The sequence below is a fragment of the Panicum virgatum genome, chromosome 9K (genome assembly GCF_016808335.1).
Source record: "Panicum virgatum strain AP13 chromosome 9K, P.virgatum_v5, whole genome shotgun sequence".
NCBI lineage: Eukaryota > Viridiplantae > Streptophyta > Magnoliopsida > Poales > Poaceae > Panicum > Panicum virgatum.
The window spans coordinates 47,426,335-47,444,293 of NC_053144.1; the positions used below are offsets into that span (position 1 = coordinate 47,426,335).

Sequence of the window (17,959 nt, forward strand, 5' to 3'; positions counted from 1 at the left end):
CTTGAACCACAAGACTCCGTCTTTATCTACTCTGAAATCTGGGGCTTTGCCTTCACTATTGCGATCTTTAATCCATACCAATCTTTTATCCTCCATCTGAGCCTCCTTTATCTGGTCATCCAGGACGGGATGGACACTAAAGTTATAGTTGCAAGAGCGGCGTACAACCCTTAGGTTCAACTTCCTCATTTCTTCACTCAGCTCTGGGGCTTGTGTGACTAGGTGATGGCAATATGCTTTACGACTGAGCGCATCAGCCACCACATTAGCCTTTCCAGGGTGGTAATGAATTTCCAAATCATAGTCTTTGATCAACTCCAACCATCTTCTCTGTCTAAGGTTGAGGTCTGACTGGGTGAAAATGTACTTCAGACTCTTGTGATCCGTGTAGATTTCACACTTATTCCCAATCAGATAATGTCTCCAAATCACACTTATAAAGACGCTTACCTCATAGAAGCAGCAAAGGAACACACCTAGCACACTCTACCTATGCTCACTTCTACCATGCCCTTGGATGTGTGTGGGATGGGGTGGAGTAGCATGGCATGGCAAGGGGTGGCACCCTCCTTATATATGCACCCATACCCCCTTGGATGAGTGACACATGTCACAATCTAGGAGGTTCCCTACAAATATCTAAGTTCCCTACAAATATCTAATTCTAGAAAATTCTAAATTTTACCATGGCAAGAGAATATTCAAGCTTCTTGTCTTCTTATGATTTTTGTGGAACATTCTAGAACCTTGTCATGGTGAACAAAATTACGCCATGGTTTATCCTTATTTTTATAAAACCTTCTAGAAGTTTGCATTATAAATTTCAACACTCCCCCTTAATCATGATGAAAACTGGGATGTTACAATAGATAATATTATTTAGTAAAATATTTACTAACATGGTACAAGGCAGCAACAATACTTGTATGATAATGTAGCAAGGACATAATAATAACTTGCTTCTAAAAATTTTGATATCGGAAAGTATGCATTCATAACAATTGCCAATAACCAGTTTGTACAGAACATGGTTTTTAATAGTCAAACTGTCTTGTCAAGTGTGAACTTAAATGAGTCAAAGTCTGTCATATGACAAGCAACAAAAAACTGCAGATATGCTAAATAATTCATAAACTTGAAAATAATTACTGCTATATATAATAATAAGGCAAACAATCTTCCATTGAGAAGTCTGAACTATATGGTTAAATAATCAGCAAACAATCAGGTCTAGACCTTCTCTATATGTTTAAATAAGTTGCAGCCTTAATTAAGCCTTCCTGATTATCATTGTCGTGGAAATATCTTGTCTAATTTCACTTTGCTTTTAAATTCAGGAGGAAATATCTTGTCTAATTTCACTTTGCTTTCAAATTCAGACTTAAATAGTGCGCACAGGAATAGCAATGCAGGAGCTTCAATCAAGACATAATAAACAATATATATTGGAGGACAGGAGACAAAAGCATAAGCAAATTCGAAAGATGACAAGCGAGGTAGGCTGTGCAATGGGTAGGGAGAACAACGCTAAAAAAAGGTCTTACTAGTAAGCATGATTAGGCATTTTGGCAACATGCACGCCAAAATCCTGCGGGAGTTAGCTGGAATGCAACATCAGAACAGTATCTCAAGACCATATCTATAGATCGATATTTTGTAAACCCTGTACATTGAATCTGTATTGCATTCTATCTGCACATACATTTTGTTTTGACCTGCAAAGTCTAGTTCATCATCTGGGAATCATATACCCAATGATAACACAAGATTGGACTGCATACTCCTACCCTACACCGTGTGCGGCCAGTGAACGGAGGCGCAGCGTGACGCGGATGGGAAGACGAGACGACGCCCAGGTGCATGTGCGTGCGGGGGGTGATGCGGAGGAGGAGTGCGTACATACCGACGAAGTGGCCCCGGAGCTCGACGTCGGGTCCCTCACAGCCGCCGTAGGCTCCCTCGACCGCAATTTTTTGCAGGATCTGCAAGAAAAGGTGTGAGGAGAGGAGAGAAGAAACCCTAGCATGGGAGCAAGGAGATGCAGGGGGACGGGGAGAGGGGAATCACCTGATACGAAGGAGGAGATGGCTGCAGGAACACTGGGAGGAGATCCAGGCGGCGGCGGCGGCGTTCTCCGCTCGACCTCGCGACCTCGCGGAGTCGCCCCGAGCGAGACGAGGGAGAGGAGCGGCGCCCGATGTCTAGAGGCCGGGCCAGCTTCCACGAGGAAATTGGGCTTACCCGGGCCAAAAAACCCCACGCACAAGGCTTCCAAAAGCGCATGATGGGCTTCGCGTGGAAGAATTCCGCGCGGGCTGCCGACGCCGGGAATCGACGGGGTTCCCAGCGGGGATTTGGGCTTCCAAACTAGGCCTTACCGGAAAGGGAAAGAAGGGGCTGTCGGAAAATTGCTCACTACCACCGCTCCTGGCGCGCGCTCGCCAATTAGCTGGCCCCATCCTATGATCGGCCTGTCGGCTACCTCCGGCCAGTTTTGGCGTGGCCGCTCTCGTTCTTGCGCGCAGGCCCCTGATATTCCTGTATTTGCACACAGGTTAGCGGCTGCTAGTAGTACTCTAGCAGTATTAGTATAGGACGTCATTAGGTCAAATGTGCCGCCCAACGGATACATGCATGGTGCCTGCACTTCTAGGGGCAGTATGACCTTCGGAGGAAAACATGTGTGGTTGTAGCATACAGTACTTTTTCGTGGTCAAACTCACCGAACTTTTATTTAAACGTGCAAAGAAGATTGAAGAAGATTCAACACGTTCTCTTTGACTCTATTATGTAAGTGATGTCAGATTTTCTTAATTATAGCCACATAACTAGATTTTTTTTCTTTTCAAATCTAATCCAAGGTGTGCAATAGGCATTGTAATTCAAGACATGCAACTAACGGTGAAATCTTTTTAATTACATGACAACTTTATTAGGCTTATAAGCGTGGTCATCGGCTGTTGGGTGGAAACTAGCAAGGTACTACTCAGTACCATACAAAGAGAAATATAATTGTGTCGTGGGAGAAAATTGTTTGGAGCCAAGCGTATGTCTATTTTTCTAGACTTATACTAAGTGAACTGCCTCGACGTGCAACCCATGATAACAACGACATGATGATGGGAGCCCATAATCAGGATCACACGCTTTAGGCGCCTGGAGTGCATAGGGGATCGATCGATCTCCTCCTCGATCTAAGATGGGAAGAGCCTGATCGTGCAGTCGTGCTCGACTCCTACTAATTTTTTAATGCAGTGAGATTCACCTTAACATTTTTTTTTGCGCTGAGTGAACATAATAATTGAAGCGGGTGGGGCATGGGCAGTGCGTGTGCGCACGATCTTGGTGGGGGCTATCATCCAGGGACCTAAACGTAATAACCAAAACATTCAAACGTGCTAGGTACAAAAGGACACCCGCCCAATACAAAAGGGCCGCTACAAAGGGCCCTTTCTCCCAAAAGCAGAACATATCCCCAAGCAAAGAGCAGAGCGAGCAACCAGGAAGGAGAAGGCAGGTGTCCCGAGCAACTCCACTCCCCCTTCCCGCCGGCCCTTGCCTCGTTTCACACTCGCCCCGGGCCCCGCCACGCCACCGCCTCTCCCTCTTGCTCTCGAGAAAGCGGGCGCGCCGCCATGTCCGCGTCGCCGGAGTTCTACAAGCCCGCGCCGCCGGCGTTCTCGCCGTGCAGCTCGCCGCTCCTCCTGCACGGGGCGGGAGGCGGGGCGGGAGCGGCAGCGGAAGAGAGCGCGGCGGCCATGTGGCAGCAGCAGCAGCAGCAGCAGCAGGAGGAGGAGGAGGAGGAGGACTACCGGTGCCGGACGCCGACGGGCGGGGAGAGCCAGGTGAAGCCGCCCGGGACGTGCCCGCCGGCGCCGCGGAAGCCGCGCGCGCCCGCGGCCCCCGCGCCGTGCCGGAAGCGGCTGTTCGAGGTGGAGGTGTTCAGCCTGCGGCTGGAGGAGCTGGAGCGTCTCTTCTGGCGCCCGCACCCGTCGCCGGCGCCGGCGGCGCCCGCCCAGAAGAAGCGCCGGAGGGTGGCCTGCCCGCAGCCGAAGAAGAGCAGCAGCTAGCCTAGCTACTAGATACCAGTAGATGCCAGCAGTCGTAGACCAGTAGTAGAGAGGGTGGTGCAGCGGTAGCTAGGTGCAAGGCCAAGTGGTTTTGGCTATGGTAGGTTTGTTAGGAGTACTGCGTTTTTACTGCTGTACTACTATAGTGTATCTCTCTAGCTAGTTCTACATACTTGTACCGGGTTTAGTGTGTGTGATGATGATGATGATGATAGTATTGTTGTGGCGTCAAGCTAAGGTTTAGTGTGATAGGCAGGCAGCTGCACGCCTGAATCTGCTGCTTCCACATGTAGCCTGTGTAATGAGAAGCAAGCTCAGTTGTACCAGTAGAATCATACAGTCTCCCTTCCGAGTCCTCTATGGTTTCCTCTCTTGCACGCATTAGCAAAATAGCATTCCTTTGCTTATTTTGCTCTGACAAGATGTCTCTAAGCTAAGCTGGTATTCTGGTTTCAACCAAAGTTTTAAATAGCCGGCTATAGCTTCTGCTATAGACCGCTGTAGCTTTTAGAAAGGGTGGCCGTTATGGCTATAGCCCGCTAAAGTCGGCTATAGCCCGCTAAACGCCGTAACGGCAGCTCTGCCGCTAAACGTCTTAGCTAGTAATTTAAAACCTTGGTTTCGACCTACTCTTGCTTGTGTAGAAGGCAGAAACCGGAGATTCTGCAGGTAGGTAGGAGACTACTTTGTGCTCAACCGTACCACCGGAGTTTTCTTGTTGCAAACTGAGGAAGGATCCTAGTAGGACTAGGGCCTCTCCTTTTCACATATGGCGAAGCTGACGCACGCACGACTGCTGTGCAAAATGGAGGCCCCCTCCCTTCCAATCCAAGCTGCCAGCAGAGGAGAGGAATCTGAGGGGACAAGCGGAGCGAATAGCGATCCAGGCCGGGGTAATCATGCGGCAGCGGAACCCACCGCGACCGGCGCCGCAGCTTTGCCTGCGAGCCCTGCGGCAGGGGGCGCGCAGGCGCGGCTGCGTGCCGGAATGATTCCGCGAACTGTTGCTGCGTGTGGTGTGTGTGGGGTGGGGGGGCGCTCAGGTCTCAGGAGTCAGGGGAGGAGCATCGCGAAGCAGTTGCGGCTGTCCCGCGGCCTGCGACGGTCGGGTCGGATCGTCGCAGGCGGCGGCGGGCGCACGAGGGAGGGACGCGAGCTGAGGGGGGGATCGGAGGGGCACCGAGGCCGCGAGTCCCGCTGCCACGACGACACTCCCAGCTGCACCGGGGCAGCGGCGCCAACGGATCCCGCCCAGGGCTCATTTGGATGCACAATAATTTCCCTTCATTTGGATTGAAAGGGGGAATAAGCCAAATTTCCACCTCAATCCATGCCTATGGGGGGAGGGAATGGAATGGGATTATCCAAACAAGGTCGAGGAGTTCTCACTTCACTTCTCAGGACGAGGAAGAGGTCAACTGGCAACACGGACGATGATACAGTCCACAGCCCTGACTGCCTGAGCGTGTCATAAAACTTGAGCCTGTCTTAAATCTTCTGAGGAATCCTGAGGCTTCGATTGCGTGCGTACGATCGAGCCAGAGCCGCCATTAAAAGTTCTGCGCCAAGCTCTGTTCCAATGGCTCCTCCAGCGGCCCAGTGGAGAAATAAAGATCACAAGCTCTGTTGGGGTTGTGGGCTCGGCCAGTGGGCGGACAATGGCCAATGAGGCAACCACGCTCAACTGCTCAAGGCCTCTCGCGGCCATCAACTCACCATCCTTGAGCTTCTCGCTGCCCTGAGGCCAGAACGAGGACGAAGATGGTTGAAGGCTACTTGGCAGTCCGACAATACGGTGGCAAACAGACCTGAGGTCGCATTAAAAGCACAGTAAAAGGTCTGAGACTTCGGTTACATTTTGGCACCCCCAGTACGATGGTGAAGCAGACCTGCGGCGGCCTTAAAGCTTACCACGATCCGAGTTGTTTTTTTTTTTTGGAAAGGAAACGATCCGAGATTCGGCAGCACCACTGAGGCCTCCTCCATCGGTCCGAGCCAGCTCCGGCTGTAACGCGAGGAGAGAGAGTAGAGGAACAGTAGAAAATTAGAGAGAGCAAAGACACACAAATAGCTTAGAGCTATTCGCCGGATAGAGACAGTCTCAAGATTTTTACATCGTAGAGTGAATAAAATACAATCCCAGCTATCTCTAAGCTGGCAGTTGGAGGAGGCCTGAATGGCTCAATGAATACCAGAGCATTACCAATAATTGTACACTATCTGCGACGCATTCGTGCAACCATTCAAGCCATCTGCGGAAGGCTACAGTGACGCACGGTATCCTTGAGAGTTGAGAGTGAGTGCGGTGTTTATGAAACTATTCATCATATTTATTGAGCCAATGCTCCGTGTAAGATGTACTACACAGTTCTTTTTTTCCTTTAGGTAAATGGCAACTCGCCGCCACCAGCTTGATAATATGATACAAAGGTGTCGTCGCTTAAATACACACCATGGATGGGCGGGCGATGGCCTGATGGTGGTGGGGTTAGCATCAAAATGGCCAGAAGGTGAAAGAATCGACAAAAATGATTCTAAATAAGGAGGGAGGAAAAAATAGAGAGAATGAGGAGAAACATACAGCTCTATGTGCAGTAGTTGAAGCAAACAAAACAAAATCAATCACAGCAAAACCTTCCATGGAGTCTACGGAGCCGCCTCGATCTTCTCGACAGTTTCTAGTCTCGTCTTCCGTTTCCACCCTTTCATGGTGGCCACCAGGTTAACCAACCCGACTACCTGACTTTTGCTGTATTCCTGTAGAGTTCAGAGATGGCGGGTGGGTAAGCTTATTTGTCTCAAGTATAGCAATCACATGGTATCGATGGGGAGATGGAAGTTCTGCAGAGTTCTTACTGGATGAGACCGTGCCCAGTGAACGTACTCGGTCTCCGGCAAATAGTAGGCCTGTTTGATCAGCACAAGAATTGTTAACAGCAATTCCCTTACCCAAAATCTCACTATGACAAGAAGAAAATGAACATGAAGGAAGCAGTTGTTGGTGCCTTGGTGGTGGGCGTAGAATTGCAGATTGGTGCATGGCTCTAGTCAATTAGAGCATACCACCATTAGACCACCATTAACTCGTACGTAAAGTACAAACTATCTACTACTAATTCACTCTGCTTACCTTTATGAAAGTGTCCACAGTTTGCAGCTTCGGCCTTACATTTGCTGATACAATGTGCTGCAACCCATTAATTAGTACCTGAAAGAATATCAAAACTCTCACTATGGATTCTTCCATGGCATTCACTTCACGAACACTCCCTCCGTTCCAAATTATAGGTCGTTTTTGGCTTTTCTAGATACATAGGTTTTCTTATGTACCTAGACATAATAGATATATAGGTGCGTAACAAGTGCTGTGTATCTAGAAAAGCCAAAATAGCCTACAATTTGAAACGGAAGGAGTATGTGATAGATCTGAATCAAAAGAACAAAACCTGCAGGTCAAGAGACATCAATGCACGCCCTTCGTCAGTGCACCGTTTCACTCTCGAGAGACCTTCCACTAAGACTTCTGCTATGCTCTCTATGCCATACTCCATCAACAGGTGTTGCAGCTGTGAAGCGCACAAGTTAATTCACTCCTCATGTCAATAAATTTATCACCAAATAATTAAAAAAAAAAGAGCTAAACATTATTTTCTAGATGATGATGTTGAACAAACAAAATTATTCTAAGTTTGAACTGCTTAACACCATGATAGAAATAAGCAAAGTGAGGTCAACGAGAAAAGGCGAAGAGGAAAAACAAATAGAAGGAACTATCTGTTATACGGTGCTGAATGTTGGCCTACAAAAAGACGACATGTGCAGCAACTGAGTGTAGCAGAGATGCAGATGTTGCGGTGGTTTTGCGGGCACACACGGAGGGATAGAGTCCGGAACGAAGTTATTCGGGATAGGGTCGGGGTGGCACCAATTGAGGAGAGACTTACTCAGCATCGGCTGAGATGGTTTGGACATGTCCAACGAAGGCCTCCTGAGGCGCCGGTGCGTAATGGGATCCTTGAGCTAGTCGATAATGTAAAGAGGGGTAGAGGTAGACCTAAACTGATGTGGGATGAGTCGGTTAAGAGAGACCTTAAGGATTGGAACATCTCTAAAGAGATAGCTTTGGATAGGAGCGCTTGGAGACTAGCTATCAATGTGCCTGAACCTTGAACTTATTTCTTTCGGGTTTCATCTCTAGCCTACCCCAACTTGCTTGGGAAAAAAGGCTATGTTGTTGTTGTTGTTGTTTATCTGTTAATTCTCACACTAACCTCCTTAGAAATTCCTCCATGGTCCAGTCTTGTTTTGTAGTGTTTGAACTCACCCAATAACAAATCAACATATCTGCAAAAAAAAAACACCTAATCAGTGGCGCAACTAAAAAAACTACACCAGCAATTGCAGTCTTTGCTCTTATTATGATAATAGCAATCAATTTCCTAAGCCTCTTATACTAAGAAATCTGGCACATTAAGTCCCTGTGGCCTGTATTATAGACATACATATTAGATCGCAGAATCTGCTATATATTATCGCAACTTGCAATGCATTCAGTTACTTCATACATAGGCTGAATACTTCAATCGTGAATTTGTTAGCACAGGGCCCCAACGTGCAATTTTGTCTGCAACAAGTACAGACTACAGAGATGTATACACTAAACACCAAATGCCTACAAATTGATGGATGAAGAACAAATTCAATGATACATCCTGCTAGCTGGTCTACTCAACTGCTGAAGGGAAATGACCACAAATCACCTTCCTACAGTAATCATACAACAAAGGACATCATGGCTGCCAACATTAGATTTGGACATGGTGAATTACTATAAAATTAATTTATAAATGATTATGAGGTACCAGAGGAGGTTTTAAAGGAAGCATAACAACAGGAGCAGAAAACATCGAAACATATAGCAGAAAAAAAAAATTCAAATTGTTCATATTGAGAAGCGTGAAACATGAACATACCCATTGTGTTCTATTCCAAGCTCCTTCACCTCCCATTTAGCGTTTGCAATCTTCTCTGGATACCTGAAAACACATTCAGCACACATTCAATTGAGAATACAGGTGAGGTGATTCAAAACAACAGTGCAGCGGCCGAGCAAGGTACATCGATCTAACTCCTAATAGTCTGTCAGTATCCATGATTATGCAAATCACAAAAAAAATATATGGCAAAAGAGAAAAAAGCGGAGACTGGATGATTTAATATACCCATCAATATGCAAAAGCATCCGTGCACTCATTCTGTGAATATGCTCAGTCAAATCTGGAACAGAATCCACCTACGACAAAGATGGGTAAACATTGAAATCATATTTCATCTTTAGATTTACAGACTACCAAAGGGAGATCACCAGGATCCCAAAGGAAAAGGAAGTGCAGAAAAACCTCCCAAAAGTAAAGGAACGTACCAGCACCCTATAGAACTCTTCAACAGCAGAAGTGTTATTTTTAGACAACACTGAGTGTAGATGGGCTTTAGATCTGTTCAAAACTCGAGCAACCAATGATACTGTTTCAGCAGCTGCACATCTCTCCTGAAGGAAAAATAAGTTGACATGCACCTTTTAAAATGAGGACACTAAAACTAGGGAGTCATGTACAAGAGGAAACAATCTTTCCAAACAAGTGTAAAGGAAAATAAAAGGCATTCTGCATACAAAATACTATGCCTTCTTAAACACCTAACAAGCAGAGAGGTAACTTCAGAATCACAGATATTTTCAGTTCAGCCTGTTAAAGACATCTAAAGAAGGTTCATTAGTGACGAACACTCATTGGCTTCTACAAGGAATAAAGGATATTATCATAAATAGCTTAAGAAAAAATAAATAGTAAAAAAGGACCCGAAGTCTCATGCATACGCTTCATTACGTCTCCCCATATATCCATCTAGATTCTTTATGTTACCTCCATGGTATACACATAATGAAGAAATTTATTATATGCCACTTTTGCCCTCCACTCTCCGCCACTCTCTTATTCTAGAAATATGAGGTATATAGTCGAATTGCAAGTCCACAAGTAACTTCCAAAGGCTAGACACCCACCAACCCCTTCGACATTGCATTACAACTTGGCATACAATATTTGTCTCCAAACAATCATAGTAAGCCAGTAGTCAATCTGTCATATCATCACTTCAGTTATGGTGGCAAGGAAGTCACACCATAGAAATTAATTATTAAATAGAACATTTCAAACTAAATACGAAGAATTGTCTCACAGAAATGTGCAAAATGTATTGCCTAAAAGCTGCACAACTACCAGATTTTGTTGACTTGTACACCAACTTTGCAATGGTTAAAATTATAAAGACAATAAAATAATATTTGACAAGTTGCTAATGCTATTGAGAAAATAGTGAGAACAGATGAATCATATAAGACCACATGGTACAACTTCATGGTTCATCTTCTAGTTTAGAGACCACAGGAATTAGCGAACTTGACCTTTAATGAGGCAAGCTCGAGTCAGATAAGCAGACGATTTCACTTTTTTCTATGACAGGCATGGTAAATATCACAAATCAGTTCGACATAGAAGAGAATATGTTAAATCTGCAAACGAGTTCGGATTAAAAATGATTATGTAAGCATGATAATTAAAAACGAGCACTTACCTTTAGTCCATAGGAAGTGAACATTGAACTGGGAGGCGCAGTAGGCATCACATCCATTTGACCAAAAGTTGAATTCATTGACAAAGGGGATGAAGGTGAATATGAAACATTCTGTGGTTTTGTCCACTGATCAGAGTCTTGTGAAATTTTTGATAATGCGGCTTTAAGCCGAGCTGAATACAGCACAGCCATTCATAAGGGCAATTGAAAAGGTAATCATGTATATATATGAAGTGATAGTCAAGAAACGTGTCCATGAAAACTTTTTGTTTAACTCTAAATTCTTACATGATTGATGATCTGGTAAAGGCTTGCTGCTTTGACTCCTGTCTTGGTGCCCAAATGTCTCATATATGTAATGATAAAGGATGCCAAACAGTTGAGAGATACCCTGAAAATTTTGTCGAGCATGAATAGAGATATACCACAAATGTCTTCCACTTGCAGTTGGCCACATGGCAAACCTACTGATGCTGAATGGCAAAACTAACCTTAAAAAGATCAATATTGACAATGTCCAGCTTTTGCATTAGCCTGGCATATTTGTCCATCATCCTGTTACCAGTAGCAATTTATCTTAGGAAGTGATGCATAGAAACATTCTTAGGTTAACAAAAGCATTTAATACCTTAGTAGAGAAAGTGACGAGCCTGTCTGCGATGAAATGTCTCCATCTTTCCAATGTGAAGAATTGCCTTTTACAATTTTCGTTTTCGGTATCCTACTAGGCAACTGACTATCTTCATCAATGAAATCCGCTAGAAGGTCTTCATTCTCCTCATCCAGAGATGAATTATTTCCATTGCCATGATTATTGTTAACTGATGAGTTGAAAAGCACATTGTACTTTGGGGATTCGGCAGAGCCATTTTCCAGCTTAATAGAAAATGGATTTTCAATCTTAAGCCAAGAAGCAAATCCAAGCCTTTGCTTCCCTGAATTGGCTGTAGTTGAATTCCCATGGAAAGAATTCATTGGCAACTTGGAACTTCTACTGGTAGGAGAGCACAGTGCAGCACCATCACCAGTTAGGCCAGCTAAACTAATTATCTGCGAAGCTTCAGCAGACATTATTGTCCAAGATTCCTTTTCCAGTACCATCTTAAGAGCCTGCCAGAAGAATGATGAAACATGGTAAGTTAAAAAAGTTATATGCAAATGACACAATGACTCACTACGTGAAGAACACTAACGGTTTGCAATTTCCATCTCTGCACTTAAGTCCGAAAGGTCTAGAATAAAGTATAGTACTGACTAGAGGGACACATGCATTACCAGCAAATAGGCATTGCCTTTTATTCTCCTATTTTTATCCAGAACTACGTTAAAACGCTATTATTTATGTATTTTCTTACAGATTGTAATGTGGATGTAATGATAAAGTACATATCAATTGCAAACAGAATCAACTACAACAAATGGATTGCATCACCTCATGCACAGAATCAACCACAACATATGAATCCTGAAATGCCAATGGAAGAAATAAGAAGTCCGAAAATGTTCCTACAAACTACAAACGCCTCATGCACTGCACATGCTTTTAATGTTATGACTACAGTTACACTAATGCTTAAGTTGAATACAAGTTATTTGACGTACATATATATTTTGCCAGTGAAAAGACACCACGTAGTTCAAACAGACAGTCTTCAACTTCTGGCGGAACTCACTAGCTTCAAACCCGCAAAATGCTTCACCAGCCAAAATGAAAATGGTAAGATCTTCATAGTTTTTCAGGAATTGGTATATACTAGTTGAACAAACAGCCGAACTAGATAGTAAAACAGATAAGCGACTTGTTGCCAGCTGCCAAAGATTTCTTCTTCCTCTTTGAAACGTTTGTGCAACAAGTTTTGTAGCATCTGTCCTCAGCTGATAGAATGGAGAATCCGTTCCTGATGTACTAGCATCAGGATTGCTGACCTCGGATGATGATGCTCTGTCACTTTTTTCAGCTGCGGAACCATCCTGAATGACTGCTGCACTTGAATGACCCCTTCCTGAATCGACTAAAATTTCATCACTATTCTGAGATGTGTCATTCTTGTCTGCTAGATCTGGGCCCTTGGACTCAATATTCTGAATTGGAAACAAATAAATCATGAATAAGAGCAACAACAACCTGTTATTTAAAATTAGACTAAGCATATATTGCATCAGACCCACATATATATAGATTATTGGATCTTAAGATAGGTGCAATTACCTTAAATTTATTTCATACTGAAAACAGAAAAATATTCATCATATATTCAATCTATAATTCAACAAAAAAATATATAGAACAGTTGCCAAGCTCCAACTCCACATATATAAGACAGTTTAAAAATGATAGCATTTGACATCAAAATGTGTCGTTTTAGGATTCCTAGCGGTCAAACTTTTCAAGCTTTGACCATCAATATATAAAGAATTATGTAGTTTGATTAAGTAAGATAGGTGCTAGATTCATCATGAAAAGTACTTAATAATTTCTAATCATTTTTATTTAAAATTTTACATTTTTCAAACAAATTGCTAGTCAAAATGTCACCTTGTACATCATGTGGATGTCCTAAGCATCATATATTTTGAATCAGAGGGATATAAGAAGGTTAATCAGCTGTAAGCATCTGATTGGTTCAAATATATCTCAACTGCTTTGGCTTTCCAATTTGACTCTAGTCTGTGTTCAGTGAAGCAGAAACATAAATTTTGTAGTTTCTCATATTGGTTTACTTTGAAGTGCTGAGCCTTGGCAGCATTTGCCACTCAGTCCATAACTATTAATCACAGATATATGGAGAAGATTTCAACAATAAAAGTGAAGGCAAAACAATAAATTTTACCTTATCTCCTTGGGAAAAGCTCATAATAGCATAATATGAGCACATCAATGAAAATAAGGTCTCAAGGGTTCTCAACAAGCAGGGGCGAAGTTTGGGCTCAGGAACTTGAACGCAAAGATCACTATATGTAAACCTGCAGTGAAAAAAAAAGTTTGGTTAAGTAGGTGCTTGGAGAAACCTGAATGCTCTTTGATTCTATAAGGCAAGCCGGTTTATATGTAGAATTCACCCCCCCCCCCCACCCCCCAAAAAAAGGGCCTTATGTATGTTTCAAAAAACTGGGGGTGTATCAGTATCGCAGGATCTCTTCCTGACCTGTTTCTAGTGTCTGTTCCAAACTTTTCGAATGTTTGGGGAAAATACAAACCAAACTTAAATCATTGGGGGGCCAAAAATAATGTGCCACACAGGAAAAAAAAAGAAATTAGTCCCCCACTGATAAAAGTCAACTATGAAACTGACTCACAGAGTACTAACCATATCTGTATTCCATACAACATCCAAATCATTATAATTCTATTTTAAGCTTAAAATGCAGCCAAAAGAACCAAAGACAAGGGGCTGAATACAGACCTATTTCTCTGCGTATTATTTCCAACCTCCTGCAATTACTTCACAATTAGAAAACTGAGAGCATAACATATTGAGACATTGGTATGGGCAATCATAAGAATGGTAAAACAAGATGGAGCATGCTGATAAAGAAAATTTAATACCTCTTCTAACATTTCTTTCAGGACACAATGTGTCCGAGAGAGTACTTCCTGCAAGAAGAAACTTTGCATCTTTTCAGCCATGCCACTGACATCACCCATCAGTGCGTATGCATCAACAGCCTATATCCATAAATAATGTTATTCTAGCAACCATGTCAATTCAATAACCCATGAAAAACAATCTTGAGGACACTCACAGTCAGATAGCTCTCTTCATTGAAAATCTGACAAACACCAAGTAAATGGGTGTCCACCTTTTGGATCGTTCGAGCTAACCATGCCTGCAATGTAGTCACAGCAGAAATATCATCACAAGGATAAACATGCATCAGATCATCAGAAATGAACAATGTGGATAACTAGCTCAAATTTGAAGGTGCAGAAGTTTTTTTCTCTGTTTGAATATCTACATCTATACTACTGTACAAAAAATGAATTGGCAGTGCTGGTGTGTCTTCCATCCCACCACTCCAACAGGTGGGACCAGGCAGTCAGCATTTTCCTCATGCTTGTCGTTCCCCATTCCATAGCTACCATGACCTCCCGTTTACCCTTCCAATGGGACGATGTAATGGTAGCATGGGCTAATTGCTGCAGTCTCTGAAGAAGTTGAGAGGACTGGAGAGATGGAGAGGGCGAGGGAAATTGATTTTTCTTCCACCGATGCAAGATTGGCCAGCACGAAGGGTCTATGGAGGCAGCAACGCTACCTGTGGAGAAGAAGTAGCGAGAACAAGGAAGAGGAGGTAGCACTGTGCCATTGTGACATGAGAGGAGAACTGGAGCAGGGGTACAAAGATGGGTCAGGAAATGCAGCCTGTTTTATTTTTCTCTTTTGTTTTTTGAGCCTGTGATAGACCGTCTATTTAACATAAACCTCCCAGAGACCCAGACTTGCACAAAAGCTGCTTAAAAAATAACAGCACAAGGCCTGGATGCTATCTCACTACAACTGGATAACGTTAGCTACCTTATCTCTTATTTAACACCTATGCAATAAATGACCATATAGAGCAGGAGAACCAAAGATATTGATAAAAGTAATTTAGGTAGTTATACATGATTTATGATCTTACTGTGTTCATACACACTATGACATATATGAATGTTTCTGTTACCATAGTAATGCACTGATAAACAACTAGCTAATGGTAAGCATACGGTGTATTGGATGTTCCATGGCAAAGCATGGGCAGTTAACTAGTACCAACAGAAATTCAGATAGACTTAAGACAGCCTACACTTTTGAAATTGAAGGAGATAAACTGGTTATAGGAGGTGAGCAAAGAAAAAGATAACCACCTCGATCCATCGTCCCATTTCTTGTACAGCAGAAAGTCCTGAATAATTCTCCAAAATTTGCAAATACTCAGGCACTAATTGGAATGCCTGCAAACATCAGTAAGATATCATTAGAAACCTAACATAACTATCCCTTGTTCAAGTCAAAAGCAGCAAACCCATATTCCTATATATGATTTATGAGTTTGAAATATCATGGTAAGATTGAAATCAACAGCTGCCTGTATCACCTTAAAGTAAAGAAGTATAATAATGAAGCAAGGAAAAAAAAACAATAGCCAAAATAAACTCACCTGAAAGTAATTTTCTTTATCAACAAAAGTTTCAAGTTCCATCTGCATGTCTAGTGCATGACGAAGCTCTGTAAGAATAGGAAGAACATCCTGCATTATGCAAAAACTAAACCTTTTTATTTACTCCAATTCAATGTGCCTAGAAGTAGTGATACTGGAAGAAAAAAAAACATTTCAATTTACTGTGTCACTATGTTCTGGTCTACAAGGAAGGGTTTGGGACCAGCCACAAAGCTTACAAGTAAAATGCTGCAAATTAACAATATATAAGAGCAAGCACCTACCAGCAAAGCTTGTTTCTTCTTTGATTTTACATTGACAACCAGATCCCTTGACACTTCATTCTTTGAAGAGGTTATATGCCTTCGTCCATTCTGAAAATTGATCTAATTGTAAGGCCTAGAGCCCTAGATATCCAAAGGTACCAAACAAGCCAGAAAGGACAAAGTTTCATGAGATATTACCATGCATATAACATTTGCAACCTTTAAGTCTTGTTCTAGTTCCATCACTAATTGCATCCCCTTCACTGGCCAAAACTAAATATCAGTAATCTGAAATGTCCTTAAAAGGTACTCATCAAAGGTCAAATTTTAGTGGCATAACTGGGGAAAAAGTAGCAATAGATATCTTCATTATTTCACAGCTAAAAGGAATTAAACTTTGAATGTGTAGCTAAAAGTTAAAAAAAGGAAAAATCATGGAATTGAAAACTATCATATCCTATGCGGAGAAAAAGATAACAAAAAATTGAACCTCTTATATAGTCTGGTGACATACCCATTTCTTCGTGGTGGCCCATAACATGATGTGATAATCGTTCCGCAATCTTATCAAGTTGTGCTAATCTCAAAGTAGACTGCAAAGAGGAAAACTACATTAGCAAAACAGAGCACATTGATTTGGTTAAGAAGCGCGTCCTCATGAAGGTGGAACAAGATGTTTGTTACCAATTACGGTTATTTTTTATAGCTAGATGCTTCTAAACGGAAAATGGGAATCAGTTCTTCTACAGAGTTCATAGCTAGCTCCCATTGCTGAAACCTCACCAAGCCGTTACAAACATAGCCACTTATGCATGTACACGTCACTCAAAAGTATGCTACATATAGGTTTTCTCATCATGTGCTTCGTTAACAATGCCTTACATGAAGAACATAAGCTTCCACCACTAACCTGCTTATCAAAATAGGTGGCATCACCGCCTTCTTCTGGAATGCTTTGCAGAATGTACTTTATTGGATCGAACTCCTGCAAATGATCCAAATTTCAAACTCAAAACACACAGATCCTAGCAGGCGCAGACAATTACATCCATGCAAATGCAGCACCCACCTCCTCATAAAACACCTCCTCGAGCTCCTCCACGGGCTCCCCCTGTGGGTTGCTCCCGTATATGGAGACCAAGTCCTCCGAATTGGACGGCAGGTTGATTCTCTCATGTGGTGGCAACCCCGCGATCGCACGTGCAGCAGCTGCCGCCGCAGCGGCTCGTTCTGGAACCTACATAAGGTCCAACACAAATGTGAGCAACATCTACCTCATTGATCCGACACAGTGCGAGAGAGTGAGGGCGTAAAGGACCTCGGGGCGAGGAGAGAGCGCGGCGGGGATCGGGGGGATGATGCCGAGGGAACGAGCGGAGCGGACGGAGCTGAGGAGCTTCTCGCCGACGCGGGAGAGGTCCATGCCGCCGCCCTGGATCAGGAGCAGGGGCAGGAAGACGAGCGGGCTGGGCCCGGACTCGAACAGCTGGTCGCCGCCGCCGCCGAAGAGGGGTGACGACGAGGAGGAAGAGGAGGCTGAGGGGGCGGTGGGTGGTGGCGGCGCGTCGCGTCGCATCTCAGCAGCGCCGGCGGCCGCCGCCGGGGACCATGAGAGGGAGCGGCGGCGGCGGCTCCCAGATCCGGGCGGTGGTTAGGGCAGGCGCGCGCCGGCGGTGTCGCCGTTGGGCTGGATCGCGCGGGGGAGAGGATGACTGGACAAGGTGGTTGGTCGCTTTGGGTCTAGGAATTCGCGGGCGATGTGCAATAAAGCGGAGAGGAGACTGGAAGAGAGGAGAGGTGAGGTCAGGCAGCCCCGGGGCAAGGAAGGGGATGACCGACGTCTCGCAC

The 17,959-nt window shown here is 43.8% G+C and overlaps 2 protein-coding genes across 6 annotated transcripts; one reads left to right on the top strand and one right to left on the bottom strand.

The window, feature by feature from the left end:
- The first annotated feature begins 3,449 nt into the window (after window positions 1-3,449).
- LOC120651789 (cyclin-dependent protein kinase inhibitor SMR1-like) lies at window positions 3,450-4,426 on the top strand. Its single transcript, XM_039929422.1, has one exon. The coding sequence runs from the start codon at window positions 3,636-3,638 to the stop codon at window positions 4,068-4,070; it is 435 nt and encodes a 144-aa protein (XP_039785356.1). The 5' UTR covers window positions 3,450-3,635; the 3' UTR covers window positions 4,071-4,426.
- A 1,703-nt stretch (window positions 4,427-6,129) lies between these two features.
- Window positions 6,130-17,959, bottom strand: LOC120651790 (syndetin-like). Of its 5 annotated transcripts, XR_005666321.1 has the most exons (27): window positions 17,430-17,944; window positions 17,181-17,348; window positions 17,022-17,096; window positions 16,626-16,704; window positions 16,310-16,374; window positions 16,130-16,219; window positions 15,846-15,935; window positions 15,553-15,639; window positions 14,448-14,531; window positions 14,251-14,370; window positions 14,108-14,136; window positions 13,535-13,667; window positions 12,306-12,785; window positions 11,332-11,813; window positions 11,195-11,258; window positions 10,992-11,094; window positions 10,704-10,876; window positions 9,493-9,618; window positions 9,293-9,363; window positions 9,044-9,106; window positions 8,342-8,414; window positions 7,517-7,636; window positions 7,201-7,278; window positions 7,076-7,114; window positions 6,927-6,977; window positions 6,652-6,827; window positions 6,379-6,543 (listed from the first exon to the last, which is right to left on the bottom strand). XR_005666321.1 is itself a non-coding variant. In XM_039929423.1 (26 exons), the coding sequence occupies exons 1-26, from the start codon at window positions 17,685-17,687 to the stop codon at window positions 6,717-6,719; spliced, it is 3,312 nt and encodes a 1,103-aa protein (XP_039785357.1). In that variant the 5' UTR covers window positions 17,688-17,944; the 3' UTR covers window positions 6,379-6,716. The 5 variants fall into 5 exon arrangements, 3 of the variants coding, with proteins under 3 accessions (XP_039785358.1, XP_039785357.1, XP_039785359.1); XR_005666322.1 differs by lacking the exon at window positions 7,076-7,114 and having other exon boundaries at window positions 17,430-17,959; XM_039929423.1 differs by having other exon boundaries at window positions 6,379-6,827.

Excerpts from the sequence above, each read along its gene's own strand:
- LOC120651789 (XM_039929422.1), top strand. The coding sequence starts at position 3,636 with ATGTCCGCGTCGCCGGAGTTCTACAAGCCCGCGCCGCCGGCGTTCTCG.
- LOC120651790 (XM_039929423.1), bottom strand. The coding sequence starts at position 17,687 with ATGCGACGCGACGCGCCGCCACCACCCACCGCCCCCTCAGCCTCCTCT. Across the intron at positions 15,936-16,129 it reads AGAAGAAACAAGCTTTGCTG|GATGTTCTTCCTATTCTTAC; the intron begins GTAGGTGCTTGC and ends TGCATAATGCAG. Across the intron at positions 14,532-15,552 it reads AAATGGGACGATGGATCGAG|GCATGGTTAGCTCGAACGAT; the intron begins GTGGTTATCTTT and ends ACTACATTGCAG.